This window comes from Sminthopsis crassicaudata, chromosome 2 (genome assembly GCF_048593235.1).
Source record: "Sminthopsis crassicaudata isolate SCR6 chromosome 2, ASM4859323v1, whole genome shotgun sequence".
Classification (NCBI taxonomy): domain Eukaryota; kingdom Metazoa; phylum Chordata; class Mammalia; order Dasyuromorphia; family Dasyuridae; genus Sminthopsis; species Sminthopsis crassicaudata.
The window spans coordinates 157,531,462-157,551,911 of record NC_133618.1 but is presented as its reverse complement, the minus strand read 5'-3'; the positions used below and the strand labels follow the sequence as shown (position 1 = coordinate 157,551,911).

General features: G+C 31.4%; 1 protein-coding gene across 4 annotated transcripts in view; it reads left to right on the top strand.

Moving 5' to 3' along the window:
• Positions 1–20,450, top strand: part of KIZ (kizuna centrosomal protein) — a 213,162-nt gene that overhangs the window by 26,403 nt on the left and 166,309 nt on the right. Inside the window, exons 1-2 of one of the 4 annotated variants that reach the window (XM_074287742.1) lie at positions 12,567–12,740; positions 14,165–14,254. The exons of 2 other annotated variants lie outside the window; for them this stretch is intronic. In XM_074287742.1, coding sequence (XP_074143843.1) covers positions 12,693–12,740; positions 14,165–14,254 — 138 coding nt within the window. In that variant the 5' untranslated portion in view covers positions 12,567–12,692. Of the gene's footprint in view, positions 1–12,566; positions 12,741–14,164; positions 14,255–20,450 lie in introns of those variants that run through there. One more of the 4 variants, XM_074287740.1, reaches the window with a different exon arrangement.

Below are 20,450 nucleotides of genomic sequence, written 5' to 3'. Positions count from 1 at the left end.
TCATAAATAGAGAGCTGGGTTAAGGTCTCAAAGGAGGAAGTTCATTAAAATAAGCCAAGTGAATGCTATCTCTTCACTACTTATTTTATTTAAAGCTTGATAGAATTTCTTTAAGGAGAGTTAAGGACCAGTTTTGTTGACAAGTTCTTCCAATGTCAAAATCTGAGGAATTGCTTTAGGATATGTGAATCAGGGGGCTTAGATTTGTATTGGGAATCAAGTACACTGTATAGTTTAATAGGGAATTTTCCCAGGTATTGAAAGCAAGAGAAGGAAAAAATGCATATGAATACAAGAATCACCAAAAATGTTATTGGGAATCTAGTAGGGTGCAGTGAATAGGGTGTTGGCTCTGGATTCAGGAAGACTTACTTTGCTGAGTTTCAAACTGAGCACAGAAACATACAAGCTGTGTGACCTTGGGCAAGTCAGTTAAACTCTGCCTCAGTTTCCTCATTTGTAAAATGATCTGGAAAAGTAAATGGCAAATTACTCCAGTATCTTTGCCAAAAAAGCATACAAACCCAAATGAAAAGTCAAACGTAACTGAAATGACTGAATGATAATTACAAAAAAAAATCATAATCTTATGCTCCCTTCAGTTGTCTTAAAAGCTAAATGAATTTAGATAATTTATATAAATTTAGTTAATCATATGTTTCCTAAAGAGATAAAACTGGTTAAATAGACTCTCTAGGTAAAGTAGGTTAGGTTATAGATTAAATTACATTTAAAAAATTATAATGAGTAGTCTGATTGAAAGGAGAGATTTACAATGTATTACCAAGGTAACCAAGAAAACTAGACATCTTCCATATGCTGTTGTGGATATGTTTCCATATCCACAAATAACTAAATCACTTTGGAAAGCTCAAACTCAGCCTTTGGCTTCATCCTGAAGAATATCAAACAGATAATACTCTTATTCCATAAGTCAGTTTTTGGCTAGATGAGGTTAATATTAACAGAAGAAAGACATAATTAATTTAAAGTTATAGAAGGAATGCTTTTGATTCCCAAATAAAAGAAAAAAGCAATTTGGGCATACTCTTCTCTTGCAAGCAACTTGAACACCATGCAACATTAAAGCCAAAGAAATGAAATAATGATTATCAATATCAAAAAATGTCAAGTGTCCTTGTTCCTGGAAACTCACTCCTAAAATCCATTTCATCATCTGTTTCATCTTGGGTCTTTGCTGTCACATGTAGTCATGTGGTCTCTTCTTCCTTTGGAAATTCTATAATAGGTAACATCCTCAGGGCAGCTTTGGGAGAAGTTCTTCCTTGTGTATTTGTTTCTATGGTTCCAAGTAACCTGTAGAGGTTCCCTAGTCAATGTTGCTAAAACTTGTCAGTATTAAGTCTCGATACAATTTAGTACAATCTCCTATATTTGTTTTTGAGTAACTAGTTTATAGTTATAGTTTATAGAGAAAACCTGCTCAAACCTTTTGAAATTAACCCTACTAGAGTCTACCTGCCAAGGCAAAGTCAGGAACTATATGAACACAACTATAAAACACTTTCTACACAAATAAAGTCAGATCTAATCAATTGAAAAAAATAATCAGATGCTCATAGGTAGGCTGAGTGAATATAATAAAAATGACAATTCTACCTAAATTAATCTACTTATTTAATGCAATACCAATCAAACTCCCAAGAAAATACTTTATAGAGCTAGAAAAAATAACAACAGAGATCATCTGGAAGAACAAAAGGTCAAAAATTTCAAGGGAATTAAAGAGAAAAATGCAAATGAAGGGGGCCTACCTGTACCAGACCTAAAACTATATTATAAAGCAGTAGTCATCAAAACCATTTGGTACTGGCTAAGAGATAGAGTAGTAGATCAGTGGAATAGGTTAGGTTCACAGGACAAAATAGTTAATGACTGTAGTAATGCAGTGTTTGACAAACCCAAAGACCCCAGCTTTTGGGATAAGAATTCACTATTTGACAAAAACTGCTGGGAAAATTGGAAATTAATATGGCAGAAACTGGGCACTGACCCACACCAATACACAATATATACCAAGACACAATATATACCAAGATATGGTTGAAATGGGTTCATGATTTAGAAATAAAGAGTGATATTATAAGCAAATTAAAAGAACAAAGAATAGTTTACCTCTTAGATCTGTGGAGAAGGAAGGAATTTGTGGTCAAAGAATTAGAGTACATTAATGAACACAAAATGTATAATTTTGATCATATTAAGTTAAAATAATTTTATACAAACAAAACCAATGCAGACGAGATTAGAAGGGAAGCAATAAACTGGGGAAAAATTTTTACATTCAAGAATTGATTCAAACTTATAAGAATTCAAGGCATTCTCCAATTGATAAATGATCAAAGGATATGAACAGTTTTCAAATGAAATTAAAACCATTTCTAGTCATATGAAAAGATGCTCTAAATCACTATTGATCATCAAAACGCAAATCAAGACAACTCTTAGCTACCACTACATACCTCTTAGATTGGCTAAGATGACAGGAAAAGGTAATGGCCAATTGTAAGGGAATATAGGAAAACTGGGACACTAATACATTGTTGGTGGAGTTGTGAACTGATTCAAACATTCTGGAGAGCAATTTGGAACTATACTCAAAAGGCTATCAAACTGTGCATACCCTTTGATCCAGTTTCTAATGGGCTTGTATCCTAAAGAGATCATAAAGGAGGTTAAGGGACCTACATATGCAAAAATATTTGTGGTAGCCCTTTTTGTAGTGGCAAGAAGTGGAAACTGAGTTGATGCCCATCAGTTAGAGAATGGCTGAATAAGTGGTATATGGTGGTATATGAGTGTTATGGAATATTATTGTTCTGTAAGAAATGATCAGCAGGATGATTTTAGGGAAGCCTGGGGAGATTTACATGAACTGATGCTGAGTGAAATGAGCAGAACCAGGAGATTATTATACATGGCAACAGCATGATTATATGATGATCAATTCTGATGGATATGGCTTTCTTCAACACTGATATAATTCAGACCAGTTCCAATGGTCTTGTGATGAAGAGAGCCTTCTGTACCCAGAGAGAAGACTGTGGGAACTGAATGTGGATCACAGAATTTTCACTCTTTTTGTGGTTGTTTGCTTGCATTTTGTTTTCTTTCTCATTCTTTTCCTTTTTGATTTGATTTTTCTTGCATAGCATATTTGTGGAAACACACACACATATATAAATTGCACATATTTAACATATATTGAATTACTTGCCTTCTAGGGAAGGGGGTGGGGGATAGGGAAGAAAAAAATTTAAAACACAGTATTTTATAAGGGTGAATGTTCAAAATTATCCATGAATATATTTTGAAAATAAAAAACTTTAATTAAAAAATGTTAAAAGTCATTTTCCAAAAGAAAAAAAGAAAAATTAACCCTACTAACAATAGAGCTATAAGAACATCATCAAATTAGGAACCTATAATACTTTATAAAAATAAAGTAAGATTTGAATAATTGAAAAAATTTTAATTGTGCATGAGTGGGAAAAACCATTATAATAAAAATGATAATTCTACCTAATATTTTTATCAAAAGTTACCTCAGTTAAATTACCGAAAAAGTTTTATTGAGCTAAAAAAAAAGGTGATAATAGAATTAATTTAGAAGAACAAAAATTCAAGAATATCAAAGGACCATGGGGAAAAATTGTAAAGAAAGCAGGTTTAATACTACCAGATATGAGATGTATTAAAAGGCTGTACTTATCAATACTGTCTGATAAAATAACTAGTGAGGAATACAGCATTGACTTGGATTATTTTAGTGAACATCCTTTGAGATTTTTACCCAGCTCTTTAGTTGTGAGAATAGTGTTTAAAAATTGATAGAATTCCTTTAAGGAGGGCTATTAACATAGGCAAAAATAAAATGCTTAAATTTAAAGGTCTGTGGATACTAAAACGATTCAAAATCTAATATAAGTACTTTTCTAAATACATTTTTCTAATTTTCCTAAGTGATGGCCAACCAGCCAGTCAAATAAGAATCATTCCTTTTTACAGAAATTTGTAAACCCTCTTACTTCAACTGTGAGAGGTCTCAGTTTCTGATCAAACCTCTTAATTATTCTAGAATATCACAACATACTATGAGCAAGGGTGATAAAATCCTATGACCTTGCCCAAATAGAAAGTGCCCCCAAACTTTATCCATTTTAAAGTAAAATATAATCAAGTAAATACTTAACAATTTTTTAAAAATATGATCACATTCTTTAACAGCTTAATTCATAATTAACAGTATCAGGTTTAAAAAAGAAAATTAAATTTTGATGATACAATTTTATCACCCTCTGGGTATTATTTTTCAGATTCATGTGACTTCTCAGGCATAACTTTCTAAAAGTTACAATAAGAGAAATATTAGAAGTCTAATAGTAACATAAACTGTATTAAGGATTTCAAAACATTTTTCCCAGTCAACGTCAATTAAATTGAATATTTTTCTGAGTCTTCTTATAGAAAATTATCTTATCCATTCCATTCTAATTCTAAACAACAACAATAAACAACTCAATTCCATGATTAAATTAATTTCTATATTTTCTATTTGATAAATACAACTATTGTCTACCTGAAATTGCTAACAAACATCCATCCAAAAAGTTTTTCATATTTTTATTATCTTTTTTTTTTCTCCCTGAGGCTGGGGTTAAGTGACTTGCCCAGGGTCACACAGCTAGGAACTGTTAAGTGTCTGAGAGCATATTTGAACTCTAGTCCTCCTGAATTCAAGGCTGGTGCTCTATCCACTGCGCCACCTAGCTGCCCCTCATATTTTTATTATCTTAGTAGGATCAAAAACTTCCTCAAATCTCTTTAAAACTCTTAACCCTTACTATTATTACTTTCCATTCACACTGTGAATGCAAAGGGACTCAATGTTTCTTAAGATTCTACCCATTTTCTTCTTATTTCTATTTGTTTAAAGCTTCTTTGTGGTTCTCCCCTCCACTGGACTTTGATTAAAGCCCTAAAAACTTCAGAACTGTATTGTTACATTGATACATTATTTATTTCACTTTATCTTTGCCACTTTTATAAAATCCATTTCATATTTTCCTCATGTTCTAGTCTAATATTTTAATGAATCTTTCTTGTACAGATTTTCTTATACAAAATCAATTAATTGGTAAACTTTTGCTTTTTGAGTTGCATTGTCTGTTTCAATTTAGGAGGTTGCTACTAATTTACATAAACAATTAAAATCTGTTGAATGAAATGCTCTTGTTCTGTTTATCCTCCAGTTGGTGAAGTAACTTACTACTAAAACAATGCATCTTTCATACTCTCTCAGAGTGACTGATGCAATGGATAGAGCAACAGGCTAAGAAAAGAAAAACTACTCTTCCAGAATTCAAAGTTCAGACACTAGCTAGGTGATTCTTGGCAAGTCAATTTACCTTCTTTGCATCAGTTTCTCATCTGTAAAATGATATGGATAAGAAAATAGCAATCACTCTGGTATCCTTGCCAAGAAAACTTCAAATGAGTCATGAAGAATTGGACATGACTGAAAAACGACTATACTTCACTCTCCATGGAAGGGAAAGAGTAATAAAGCCACATGCCCTTTGTCCATAATCTTAATCCAAGCTATAAGCCTCCCAACTATCCATTAAAATATTTCAGCAATTACAAAAACCTTAAAACAACAATTTGAAAATTTACAATAAAAATATTGCATTTCAATTACAAATTTAATCTCTAGTTTATAATGCCATAAAATTTGATGAACCAGAAAAAAGATTTTTTTCTTTATCTGTTTATTATCTCTGCAATTGCATCCTGGCCAGGGCTTTAAAGGCAGAGAGAAAATGTATCTTGCAGTACTTTTTCCTTTTTTTCTCACATTGAAAGTATAATCAAAGATCAGTGAGAGTAAGTCTTTGCTCATTCATTCATTCTCTTTGAAATAGCTGAGAGCTTTTTCAGGTATGAGACTTTACCTTTCTAAGCTCACTTTCTGCTAGTATTTGTAGCAGTCTTGGTGGCTGAGTGGATGTTCCCCTTCAAAAATCTGCAAGGTAAATATGACCTTGTGTACACCAAAAAACTTTGGAAATGAAAGTCCCAATCAAAGCCCATTTCACTGTTTATTCTTACTAATTTAGGGTTGTCTTTGTATAGAATTAATTTTGGGCAAATAGCTCATCAGAGTTGTTCAGTCAATTATACAAACATCTGATAAAGTGATCCACAGTATTGGCACTGCAAAAGGTATGCATAGCTCTTTGGGCATAGTTCCAAATTACAACTTGGTTAATTCTAACTTCACTAAGTCCTTCCCTGAGTTAAAGCCAAACAGCTCTTTGAATTACTGGATGCCTGGAGTCCCCAGTCCTAATCCTGGTCCTTGGCTGTGTTTGATTTGAACCCAGAGCATTCACCAAGTCTGATTTCATCTAGTATTGGTCAATTCTACCTCCCTAAGGTCAATCTTGAGAATGTAGAGTCTTACTCAGCTTCCATAGTCAAACTGAAGGTTTCCATGGCTTGGGATAATCATTAGGGGTCCCACTTCTGACACCATAATTGCAGGTCAAGAACAAACCCCAAAACCTGAAAAAATATATAAAGAATTATATTAGATCATTTGGCATAAAGGAGAACTAGATAAAGTATACATTTTTCCTCTTATCTTCTGTAAGTCTTATATTTTGCAGATTTTAGAGCAGGTACCAGCACCCAAACTACTCGTAGGCAATTTCCATAAATGAACTATTCCCAGTCCCAGGTGAAGTTGCTTGAAATATATCAGCATGGCAAGTATAAACATTTAATTTGAAGAACCCCCAAACAGGTTTTGAGCAGATCCAAAATTAGTCTTGTGTGGAATCTTAGTATATAAATATCTTCCTTCTCTGTAGTATCTCTAAGGTCAGCCTGATGCCTATTGTAAGCATTAGAATTAGACAATTTTCTCTTCACATAAAACTTGGTATAAATAGTAAAGTAATTTCCCCACAGAATAAGGACCTTCACAGTTTTACTAATTTTATCTTTCTAGGTTGATTATACACAACTTCTTACTTTAAACTCTAACCAAATTCCCTTATTTTCTGTTACTTGTATACATCACATTTCCTACTTTTTTCATAGATCTTTAGTGTTGTCCCTCTCATATCATCTTGTCTTAATGCCCTCTTTTTAAAGAAGTCTTTTCCTGACTTGTCCTTTTCTGGTTGCCTTTTATTTACTTTGCATCTAATTTTCATGTACTTACCTATTAACATATTTTTTCTCCAAGTAGAATGCTCTTTGAGGGCAGGGACAGTTTTAATTTTTGTCTTTATGGTCCTAACGCCAACCATAGTGTCTGTGACATAGTAGATGTTTAATAAACACTATGATAAGATTAATATTTTCCTATATTTCTTTTGCCCCCATCCACAACATGGGGTAGGCATAGGCCCCTCCTTTTCCTTTCTTTGACAATATTAGATTTTCCTAATAGGAATTGAAGCTGTTTTTGGGAGCCAGCTTCTTTGATGCAGCTCCCTGGCCATATACAGTTAATAAAAATTTCCAACTTTGTGTGAGTCTCAACCCTTTAAAGTTGAAAGGTTTCTGAAGTTTCTTGAGTCAATATGTCCTTCACCAAGATCCTACTCCAAACAGATGAGTTACCATGTGGAAAAGAGAGGGGCTGGGTCCAGAGAAACAAAGTGTCATTGTACCCTACTTGCATGCCCTTTATATGTTAGAATAAAAAAAAATCTATTCAGTGACTTTTAAATGCCTCTTTTCATCTCGGCATCAAACCTGAACTAAGAAGCCTAACATTACAGCCATCTACAAGAAACATTTATTAAACTGAATTGAACATAGACTTAATTTATTTTGCTTCTAATATGTATGGTAAGTAGAATTTCTTTTTTGACAGTCTTCCATGAATGTTCTTACCATTGTTTTTATAATTTTTTGTTCCAATAATAGAACAAATTGGTTTTGATAGTAAAGGTTAGAAGAGGGAAACAACTGATCTTAACAAATTTGTCTCTTTTTCTTAACTTTGTGGTTCAGGATTCCTTTTAACTTGAGTAATTGATTTGGGCATTGCAAGCTTATGATTATTCTAGGCTTTTCTTCCGCTACTTTATAAGTCATGTGGGCTTCTGAATAGTAGTAGTATACAATATATAGGAACTATAAGAGAGTACTCCTTGATGCTCTTTTTTTTTTTTTTTTTTTTTTTTTAAGTGTCTTTGGGGTTAGGAAATTAGATTTAAGTAAAGAAGATATGGTATAATAGAAGCAGCATAGAACTGAGTTTTGAAATGCTGGTTCTAGTGCTAGTCTTAGATATATTGTTTTGCAATAATCTTTAGTGATATTATTTTCATGAATTATTCTAAATTGAAGCTGTAAAAGAGAATTAATGTCTCTATATCAAAGCTTCTAATTTAAGAATTTAACAATTTAATGAGTTGTAATCCCACATGGGATTACATAACTGAATGTGTCATGAAATTATGATGTATTATCAGTAAATTTATTTCTTATTCTGATTTCTATTCCATATACCTATTTATCTGAGGTTGTGTAAACATTTCTAGGGGTGATACACACTTTTTTTTTCCCCCTGAAGCAATTGGGGTCAAGTGACTTGCCCAGGGTCACACACCCAGGAAGTATTAAGTGTCTGAAGCCAGATTTGAACTCACGTCCTCCTGACCTCAGGGCTGGTGCTCTGTCCACTGTGCTACCTAGTTGCCCCAAGTGGAAAAATTTAGAAACTCTGTTGTACATAACTGTGGCCTCACTTTGGTGTAAATGTTGAAAATTCTAGCTAAAAGCCAGGTTTCTCCACAAATAAATATTTAGGAATGCTCAAAATTTAATTTTTAAAAGTTCTTCACTTGTGTAATGTTGCATAATCATCATTTTAGGTTTTGTATAATAATAATGATTCACTATATATATGTTATATGTATTTATATAATATACATATATATGTATATGCATACATATAGAGATATAGATAGATAGTTTTGCAGAGAACTTTATGTATTTTATCTTTATATTCACAACAATCCTGTGAAGTAAGTACTATTATTATCCACACTTTTCAGAGGAGGAAATGGAGGCTGATGATAGTTAATTGAGTTTTTCAGGATCATCACATAAGAAATAAGCTTCTGAGACCAGCTTAAAACTCAGAATTTCTTGATTCCAAATCCACTGTTTAATGCACTGTGTTACTCTGCCTTCAAATATATGAAAATTTATTTTGTTATATGGATAAAGGAGCACCTATTTGGGTTTCTGTTGGAATACACGGGAGCCACCTGACATTGACTGCTGGAGATCCAACCCAGAATGAATCTCCTTTTATGAGAGGGTGATACAACGAGACTGAGAGGCAGTTGCTGTTCTCTGACTTCTCTGACTGAGAGACTGTTGCGTTGTCTGGCCTCCCTCCTTTTCCCTCTGCCTCTAATCTCATTCCTAGTCCGCAGCACCTATGTCAAAAAGGATGCCTTGCAGCTCCTTTAGATGTTATGATCCACAGCTGTGGAGGCTCTCAGAGAATTGATCTGTCCCTTAACAGGTTCCACCAAAAATGTCAGTGAAAAAGATTTAAATTAGATTTGTAATTCAGTTGGGTCTGGCTCTTCATGACCCCATTTGGGATTTTCTTATTAAAGATACTAAAGTAGTTTGTCATTTCCTTCTCCAGCACATTTTACAGATGAGAAAACTGAGACAAATAAGGTGAAGTGACTGCTACTAAGTATCTGAGTCTGGATTTGAACTCATATCATTGACTCCAGGCTTGGCACTCTACCTACCTTTCGTCAAAAAGAAGATTCCACTATTAGGTTTTTGAAACACTTAAATAGGCGAAGTTCTACATGGGAAATTATTGGAACTTCCAGAGTTCTGTTTAGTATGAATTATTGTTTTCCAGTCAGATGATAAATTAGAAAACTGTTATAGAGCTATTAAAATAGTGTGATAAAATAACTTAGTTATACTCTGTGTACTTTTTTGAGTCTGTAAGAAGAAATATTTTTCACAAGTGGTTATATATCTGCTTTTCAAGAACATAAAAAATGTGGGAAATAAGTGAATCTCCAGAGGATATAATCTTGACATTTTTAATCATGACTTCAATGTCTCTAATGTTGCCCTTTATTATGAGTACTGGTTATATATGCAAACTTGTGAGCAATAGCTGACATTTAGCCTTTATCAAATGCTTCAGATGGAAAGAAACTGGAGTAATTTTTTTTTGAGAGTGGCTTTTTAAAAAGATTTCCTAATTTCTTAGCCATAGCTACAGAGCGTTTTACTAATGACTTTTGAAGATAAAATATTTTCTTTGTACTTCTCTTAAACATTTAAGTGTACTTTGTTATATTGTGAACTTGCCTTTTTCTCTTTCAGACTAGATTCTTGATTATAGGGCCTCTGTCTCATTCATCCCTTAATGCCTACAGTAGTTCCTTGTACATAATAGGTACTTGGTAAATGTGTTTTTAATTTAAAAATTGGTCTATCAAGTTGCCAATATGTACAACTGCAATATAAAGAAAATGAAATCAATGTGATTCTTCTCCATGTAATTATAAAATTGTGTATCCAAATTTTGAAAGTACTTTTATACCTCTTAATGATATATTCAGTTAATTTGGAAAGTATGATCAATATGACAGGACTAATTAGCTGAAGAGACATATTCAGTAGGTATCAGATTTTATAAATGATGAAACATGCAAATATTAATAGATACATTGAACAACAATTTGGTGATTACTGAGAATTGATATGAACTATGAATCTGAGGAAGCAAAAATAGAATGAATTCTGAGATCATAAGGATCATCTAGAGATTCAAAGGAGTTTAGAAACCATGTATTCCCATTTACTCATTTGACAAATGAGGAAGCTAAGAATTTAAGTGATTTGCTTAGGATCAGATTTCAGATGTCTGAAGTAGGATTTGAATTCAGATCTTCCTGACTCTTAAATTCAGTTGTGCACTACTGGATGATGGTAGACATATTTACAGAAAAGAGACAGATAAGATGAAGGAAATGAAGGACAATACTTAGCACAGAGTAAATAAATAAAAAAAGATTTAATAGTTAAACATTCATTAAATACTAACACTTATTATGTGCTAGATACAATGCTAGATGCTGAGGATATAGTTGCGATGAAATAAAATTATCAATACTGGGCAAGATAATACTAATGATTCTTTCAGAAGTAAAATCTCTTGTTAGCCTTTAGAAAAGCATTGCCTCAAAAAAGCTATTTTATATTAGTCTAAGAAACAAAAGAATTGCTAGACATTTAAGTTTATGTATATGTCCTTTATGTTGTGCTGTATCAATCTATTTTTCCATAGTAAATCATGAATACAGTAGAAAAGTCTTCCCATATTCAGACTTTGTATCAAACATGTGCAAGCTAAAAAGTTAACATAAGGATAACATAAAAGTTAATGCTATTTTTGGGGTCAGTTTAATATCCTGGGTTTTAATAGCTATGTTTTCAAAGTGAGATCTAAGAGATTATATATGCAGTTGTTTTGAATCAGAAAATACTATATAGACAGAAGTAATTTGGTACTTAAAGTAGTGAGAGTTAATAGTAAGGAATATGGTCTGAAGGAGATATTTTGGAAGGAAAGGAAATAGAGTAGGTTGCTTTATAAGGTGAGAGTAAAACGTGCCATTAAGATGTTATGAAAGTAAAATTAATAAAACTTGAATGGAGAAGTTAAGAAAATTTGAGATAGTCTTCGAAATTTAGGTAAATAAGAATGTAGTCCCTGTAATTTCATCCAGTGCTAAATTTTTGAGTAGAAAAGGTTTTAGAAGGATTGTTGTCAAGTATTTAGTGTAGATTATATTCTGTATAACATATAAATATATATTCATTAGTTAATTTGTAAAAATAATATTACTAGCTGAAATGGGGACATACTTTTGAATGGTTATTTAAATTTATACATGTAGAAATATAAATCCAAATATTATATAATCCAGTGAGTAACAATGTGGTGATTTTTCTGTTACTGAGAATTTGTTCTGAAATACAAATTTTAATAGCTTAAAAAGACTTGGAATATGCTCTCTTTGTCTGTGTTTCTGTCTCTCCCTGTGTTTCCTGTCTTTGAACTTATAATATCACTGGTGTGAGAAATTCAGTGATAAAATTGCTTCTAACAATACAGATCTACAACTGCTCTGCTGCCTAACAATAGTCATACAGGTGACCACGACCCTGAAGTTAAGCAACTTCCCTAAGTTCATGCAGCCAATATGTGTCAGAAAGGGTTTTTTATCCTTATTATTCAACTGCTTCTATTGTATATGCAAATCATGAGGCTAGGAAAGAGTAAAGGATTTTTAGAGGAGTTTTATTCCTCAGGGTAAAAAAAAAACACATTTTATATCAATTATTCTGATTTCAAAATGTACAATTTCTATTTACAGTGTCAATTTAGAAGAAAGTGCCTACTGTTCAATAAGTCTTTCAAATGCATTGACATCAATCCTGACTAGACTTTTACATGTGATTTTTTTATCTTTTTTTTTCCCCCAAGTCTTTATGTTGCTATCAATTCACATTTAGTAGGGAGAAGGAGTTGAATAAAACACTTGTGTCTATTGAGAACAGGCATCGTTTTTGGCAATTACTACTCAGAAATGGATGAACAAAGAATGGTAAAACACTGGCTCAATTCCAGTGTGGAGGTAAGGTTTGTAAAATGTGAATGGTCATTATTAAGTTTACAGGACGTAGGCAAGGTAAAATTTTCTGTATGGAAGTAGAAAAGAATTTCTCTTTTGACCAACTAAACATATATTTGTTGTTAATGTTTTTATTTTAATGATACTTTTCTTTTAAGTTTATACATAATGTTTATTTTTAACTTTAAGGGCTAAGAAAATTAAGTAGTAAGTTTGAAGGCATAGTTTCTCCATTTAAAGGGATAGATTTCTTGTTTGCTTTTTTCATTATCTTCTTCCTCTCAACTCATTTAAAAGAATCATTTGTAATTATTTTAGGACATAAAAATGGTATTCATTTCAAACCATCCTTTTAAAAAATATTCTTAGCATTATGTAAATTTTTAAAAACCATTACACATAATGGGACAAAAATGAAATTTAGAGTTAAAATATTTTAAGAAATTAAGTGTATTTCAGACATTATTACCTATTTTATATTTTAAAATAAGGTACAGATTTTGTCTTTTATTAGATTAAGATCTGAGTTAAAACTTTGTTATTTAACAGATATGTTTTGTATTGTAATGTAGCATGATAAAAATTTTTAAATGTTCTGGTATGTATATATGATAGATCACTGTCTTGAATCATGTTTTAATTAATTTATTTATGTTATTATAAATATAGTATTATATATAACAATATATAATACTATATAGTATTTTATATATAATATATACTACTATATATTATAATATATTAATAAGGTTTTAATTAATGATATACTGAAGTAATGTTTATTTTTGCTTAGTTGTTAAGCAAAAGTCAGATTATTTCACTTCAAATAGAAATGTATCAATGAAGATACATTTCTGATGCTATTTGTGATATTAGCAAATTTATATTTCTTCTAGTTCATTGCAAAATAATATAAATTGTTTGTGGTTAAATTAATGACCGTATAATTTTGTATATATAGTATCAAACATTAATAAAGCATCATAGAATATGGACAGGATTGATTTTTTCATTTTATACAAAGTCATATTTAATGAAAAGACAGCCTTAAGTTTTTTAATATCATCTCCAAAGAAATTTATCAACTAGTTGCTGCTTATTTCAAGGCTTTACGTGCCTTGATAATTGATGACAGAAGACTCAGTAAACTTTTTTTTTGGTGTAGAAAAACATGCAAAATTTTATAAAATGGGTCCTTTGTCTGTAAAATAAGGATATTGTAATAGATAACTTCTATAGAATCTGTGGTCCCATGGATTTTTGGTATCTTTCATATTATTTGATGTCTTTAATTTTCTGAGACATAAATTTCTAAGTCACAAAAATCACTTCTCATTTTCTACTTTGTTACTTATTATGCACAGTAATTAATTGGTGAAATTATTGTTCATATCATGATTTTTAGTATTGGCTTTATTTGTGTTTAGATGGAATATAAGGCTCAAATCAAGAAGATACATCTATCAGTAACAAATAACTTGGGAGTGAAAGACATACACCAAGACAATGATGAAAAGGTACTTAAGAAGTTAAAATAAATACATTTTATTCTAAGAGCTAATAAATTTTAAAGAGCTAATAATTAATTAAGATCAAGATTTTATTTAAGGTAATTTTGTTATAAAAACACATTTTGATTAAATCACATGAAATAATTTTAATGTTGGAATTATTGCTTTCAATTCTTGTTTGATTTACTAAAAACAAGTCTGAAATATAAAGAACAAAAATCAAAGAATGGAAATCTAAGTGTCTTTTGGTTTACCTTTTGGTTTTCTAGGAAAAAGTGATTTTTATAAACTGTACTGTGTTCTAAATGAAGAATAAACAAAATGTGCTGTTTTGATTCTTGTTTTGTATTTCTAATTTTGTGCATTTTGACCTTTTTCACAGAAGTGAAAAAAATGATTGCATATCTAAGCAACAGACAAAAAGATTGACAAGGAATACTTAAATATATTCTGCTATATATCTGCTGTAATGCAGGCTTCTAATCCTTCTTCCTATCTCCATATAAATGATACAGTTCAAGACCATAGATGTTTTCTTCACTAAAAGCAGTAAAGCTCTTTTAGATGAAATGTCTAAAAACATCTTGTAATAACTTGGAGCATGCTGGCAAGAGTAGTCACTTGTGACTATATGTGAAACCCCCTCAGCTAGTCGATATTGTAATAAGCAAAAATGGTACCATCACTCCATTATTCAGAAAAGCCAACAGCATGCTTGTCCCTTAGGCTACAGCATTCATTAAGAAAAGCTTACTGGGCTGAAAGCTGGAAACAGATGATAACGGGATATGATTTTCATATTTAATGCATTCCTTGGAAGAGTATGTGTGCTGCAGATTGATAGAAGAATCAACTGCTACTTTACTAAAAGACTTTCTAGTTTGCCCTATAGCTACCGATGGAATCATTCAGCCAAGAAATTAACTTTTTCTCCTTTTACCTGCTTTATATATCTGCTAAGCAGGCTGCCTGGCTGCCAGTAAATGTTATTATGCAGTTAACTGTTTGGTATTTAAGACTCTTATCAGAAAAGAAACAGAGGCCACACTATTTTGTTTTTATAGTAGAAGGAAGGTTTCAGTTTTTCTTTCTTCAGTGCATTAGCAGGCATTAATCTCAGTTTATAGGAAGTTTTTTTTTTCTTCTCCTATAGATTAAAAAGTTAAAAACATTGAATTTGGAGCATTCTTTAAACTATAAGATACAAAGCAATGAACTCCAGCAACCTTGACCTATCCAAAAAGGCCTTTAATGACAAATGAATTATATTCCATTAGATGTATACAAAATAGGATATGTAGTATTGGACTCCTGAATCATTGAGCAGGTTTTCCTTTTTGGCATTTGACCATGAAATAATCAACATATTTTAAATCCAAATCATTTTATTCTTTTTCACCCATTCTAGGTATTGTGGTGTCAATAACACTTAAGATGTTTTTATATTTACAATCTTAAATTTTTACCTTGCACAAAATTTGTTTTTGTATTTTTCATCTTTGTATATCTCTTAATATTTAGCTCAGTACTTAACATAAATACTTATTGATTGATTTCTTATATATATTGCCATTAACTTTTTTCAGAAACTGGAAGCAGGTTATTGTAGGTTTACTTGTGTTGGAGCAACACATAGGTATTAACATCCTTTAAAATAGAGTAGTTTTTATTTATATTTAAGAGTATTTTCTCTAAAATTTTCTGAGTAATTTTTTAATCTTATAATTCTGAGTTAAAATAAAAGTTGAGCCAAATTAACATTTTAAGAAATTCTTATTTCAACTTTTCAACTTGGATACATATTTAATTTTTAAATTAAATATGCTTAATTAAAATAATTTGCATCATCTTTAAGGATAAAGACTAGATCTTTGATTTCACTGGTGTAGAAAAAATTCCTTTGACCAACACAAATCTGTAGTTTCTCTGCCATTTAAAGTCCTAGAAAATTACCTGAGAGGTTTTGGGACTTTCTGAGGATCATGGAGCCAGTATGCTTTAGAGGCAGGACTTGAACTCCAGTCTTCGTGGTTTTTAAAGCTGGCTGTCTATCCACTAAATAATTTCTTATAGTACAGATTATACTGAATTGGTTAAATTTTGGACTCAATTGGACATTCATATTAAGTAGAAAATGATCTCAATCTAGAAATGACTATCTTCAAGGCATAGAATAAAATCTTACAAATTCAATTCAATACTAACAGAAAAAGAATATACATAAGACTCTATAACAAATGTATATGATTCTATAATTCTGTGGAAAAATAAGTTAATAAATATGATACAATACTTTTACACAAGAGGCTTATGTTCAAATATATGAGATTAGACATAAACACAAATAGCTACCCTCCAAGGCATAGAGTAAATAATGCTATAAATGATATAAAGAACTTTTTAAAATTTCAAGAAATAAAAGTATATTTCTGGTGGAGATCATTAGGAAAACTTTAAGGAAGATTTTATTTGAGCTAAACATTAAAGGATGAGGGACTAGGATGTTCTTGACTGGGAGTCAAAAGTTCAGAGGCAAGAAATTGTAAATCATCCAAGGAGATGAGTAGCTCACTTGGACTTGTGTAGGAAATCGGAAGTAATATCTCTTCTTTTCTGAACTCTCTTATTAGTTTATATCTCTCATGTGGTATTTCTAATACTTGCATTATTATTTGTGAATAGGTTACATATGATAGATTAGATTATAATCCTAAATGAAATGATTTTATCTTACTTATCTTTAGAGTAGTAATTAGGAGAACTTGGACACTGGGATTAAAGGATAAAAACGAAATTTTGATTATTGAATTAGAATGGGGGGGTACTTATTGACACTTAGCAACAAATGCTTCCTAAATTGTCTTTTTTGGTAAATCTATAGCCTTACCAAAAAATGGAAAGTGACCCAGGCCTAGAACTTGGTCTATTGGAGAACAGATCTGTATAATGAAATGTTGCTGTAATAAAGTGATTCTTGGAATCAGTTGGTTAGAAACACAATTGCTGAAGAACCAAAGAGTAATCCTAATTTGGGATGTTTTCCTAGATTTATGAGGAATCTACAGGCTTTGAAACCATAGCATAAATAGTAACATCTAGGAGAAGTTAGATCCTCAAATTTCATGTTGGCAAAAAGTCAGTATCTTGATTTTCCCTTATTTATAGAAAAGAATCTTGCTTCCTTACTTGGGCTTTCAGATTTTTGTCAGATTGTCCTGTTTTCTGAGATTTAGATCTGTGTGAAGCTAATGTAGTCAAAGGCCAATTGTAGCAATTTTGGGACTAGAATATGTAAACAAATGTTACTATCTACCCAGGTCCAATGTGGAAGGAGGAAATTATGTAGATGGTCACTTTAACTATGACTCAGCTTTTTGCCAAACAGTAAGGATGGGAGGAACTCTATAGATCTTAAGAATTCATGCTTAGTGATGAACAAAAAAAAACCAGGCATTTTTAACCCCCCTAAAAATGTGAAGAAATACTTTTATGTTGATATATGGAAATATATCTCTATATCTATATTTATCCATTTAGAGAGAGAGAGATCCTTGTTTCTGATATGTTTTTTTTAAAAAAACTAAAATTATAAATAATAAGGCATGCATTTATTTTAGTACTTGCTTACAAAAGCAGGACCCTAAGCAAGGGGAATAATCTGTTTGTTTACCCAATATTTAGGATTTACACTAGTTTAGCAGAAATCAAAGAAAACTAACTTTACTTTTTTTTGTAAAGTTTGCAAAGCATTTTATTTTTTTTGAAATCCTGCAAAACAAATTTCTATATTAGCCATGCTAATAAATAAAACAGTAAAAATAAAGTATATGAAAATGTTTCAATCTGTATTTAGAGTTTATCAATTTATTCTCTAGGGGATAGTATTTTTCATCATGGGTTCTTTGGAATTGTCTTGGATAATTGTATTGATCAGAGCAATTTAAGTCTTTCAGATTTGATCATCTTTAGGATGTTGCTAGTGCTGTGTATGATGTTTTCCTAGTTCTGCTTATTTCACTTTGAATCTGTTCATATAAGTCTTTTCAGGTTTTTCTGAAAACATTCTGCTCGTCTTGTTTATAGTTTGGTAATTCCATCACAATTACATACCACACTTGTTCAGGCATTCTCCTATTGATTGGCATCCTCTTGTTTTTCAATAATTTGCCACCACAAATAGAGTTGCTATATATACTTAAAAAATTTTTTTTCTTAATAGTTTTTATTTACCAGATATATACATGGGTAATTTTACAATATTGACAATTGCCAAACCTTTTGTTCCAATTTTTCCCCTCCTTCCCCGCCCCCAGATGCCAGATTGACCAATACATGTTAAATATGTTAAATTATAAATTAAATACAATATATGTATACATGACCAAACAGTTGTTTTGCTGTACAAAAAGAATAGGACTTTGAAATAGTGTACAATTAGCCTATGAAGGAAATCCAAAATGCAGGCCGACAAAAATAGAGGGATGGGGAATTCTATGTAGTGGTTTATAGTCATCTCCCAGTGTTCTTTTGCTGGGTGTAGCTGGTTCAGTTATTACTATTCTATTGGAACTGATTTGGTTCATCGCATTGCTGAAAATGGCCACATCCATCAGAATTGATCATCATATAGTATTGTTGTTGAAGTAAACAACGATCTCCTGGTCCTGCTCATTTCACTCAGCATCAGTTCATATAAGTCTCTCCAGGCCTTTCTGAAATCATCCTGTTGGTCATTTCTTACAGAACAATAATATTCCATAATATTCATATACCACAATTTATTCAGCCATTCTCCAATTGATGGGCATCCACTTAGTTTCTAGTTTCTAGCCACTACAAAGAGGGCTGCCACAAGCATTCTTGCACATACAGGTCCCTTTCCCTTCTTTAAAATCCCTTTGGGATATAAGCCCAGTAGTAACACTGCTGGGTCAAAGGGTATGCACAGTTTGACAACTTTTTGAGTATAGCTCCAAATTTCTCTCCAGAATGGCTGGATGTAATTATATATACTTTTATACAGATAGGTCCTTTTTCCTTTGATCTCTTTGGGATACAGACCTAGTAGTGATATTGCTGAGTCAAAGAACATATGTAACTTTTTTAGTCCTTTGGATATGGTTCTATTTTGTTCTCCAGAATGGTTGAACCAGTTTATAACTTCACCAAGAGTTAGTTTCCCAATTATTCCATAGTGTCCGTCATTTTCCTTTTGTATCATGTTAGATGATCTGATTGTTATGGGGTTGTGTCTTAGAGTTGTTTTAATTTGCATTCCTCTAATCAGTAATGATTTAGAGCATTGTTTCAGGTGACTATCAATAAACTTTGATTTCTTTTGAAGACTACCTGTTCATGTCCTTTGACCATTTATCAACTGGGGAATGACTCTTATTTTTTATAAATTTGACTCAGTTCCCTATATATTTGAGAAATAAAACATTAAAACTTGCTATTTTTCCCTTTTCCTGTTAGTTATCATTTTAATTTTGACTGTATTAGTTTTGTTTATGCCCAGGCTTTTTAATTTTATGTAATCAAAATTATCTTTTTTTAACTTTCTGTAATCCTCTCTGTTTCTGTGTGGATCCTAAACTCTTCTCTTATCCATAAAGGTAATAGGCATGTTTTTTTGTGATACCCAAATTTACTCATAATGTCGCCTTTTATGTCTAAATCATTTATTTATTTTGACTGTACCTTAGTGTACAGTGTATTATGTTGAGTCTATCCTAGCTTTTGCAATATGCTTTCCAGTTTTCCCAACAATGTTTGTAAATAATGTTTACTCCCAAAACTTAGATCTTTGGGTTTATCAAGCAGTAGATTACTGTGGTTATTTACTACTGTTTATTGTGGATAGAATTTATTTCACTGATACACCACTCTGTTTCTTAGACACTATTATTAGACTGTTTATATTACTGCTTTGTAATGGTTTGAAATTTGGAACTATTAAACCACCTTACTTAACATTTTTCTTTTCATTGATTCTAATACTTTTGGCCTTTTGTTCTAGATGAATTTAATTATTTTTTAGTTTCATTGTTATGGCACTGAATAAATTAACTTAGGTAGGATTATAATTTTTATTATATTGGCTTGGCCCATCCATGAACAATTAATATTATTTAATTATTTAAATCTTTTTTATTTGTGTGAAAAATGTTTTCTAATTGTGTATTGTCCCTGGCTTTTTCTT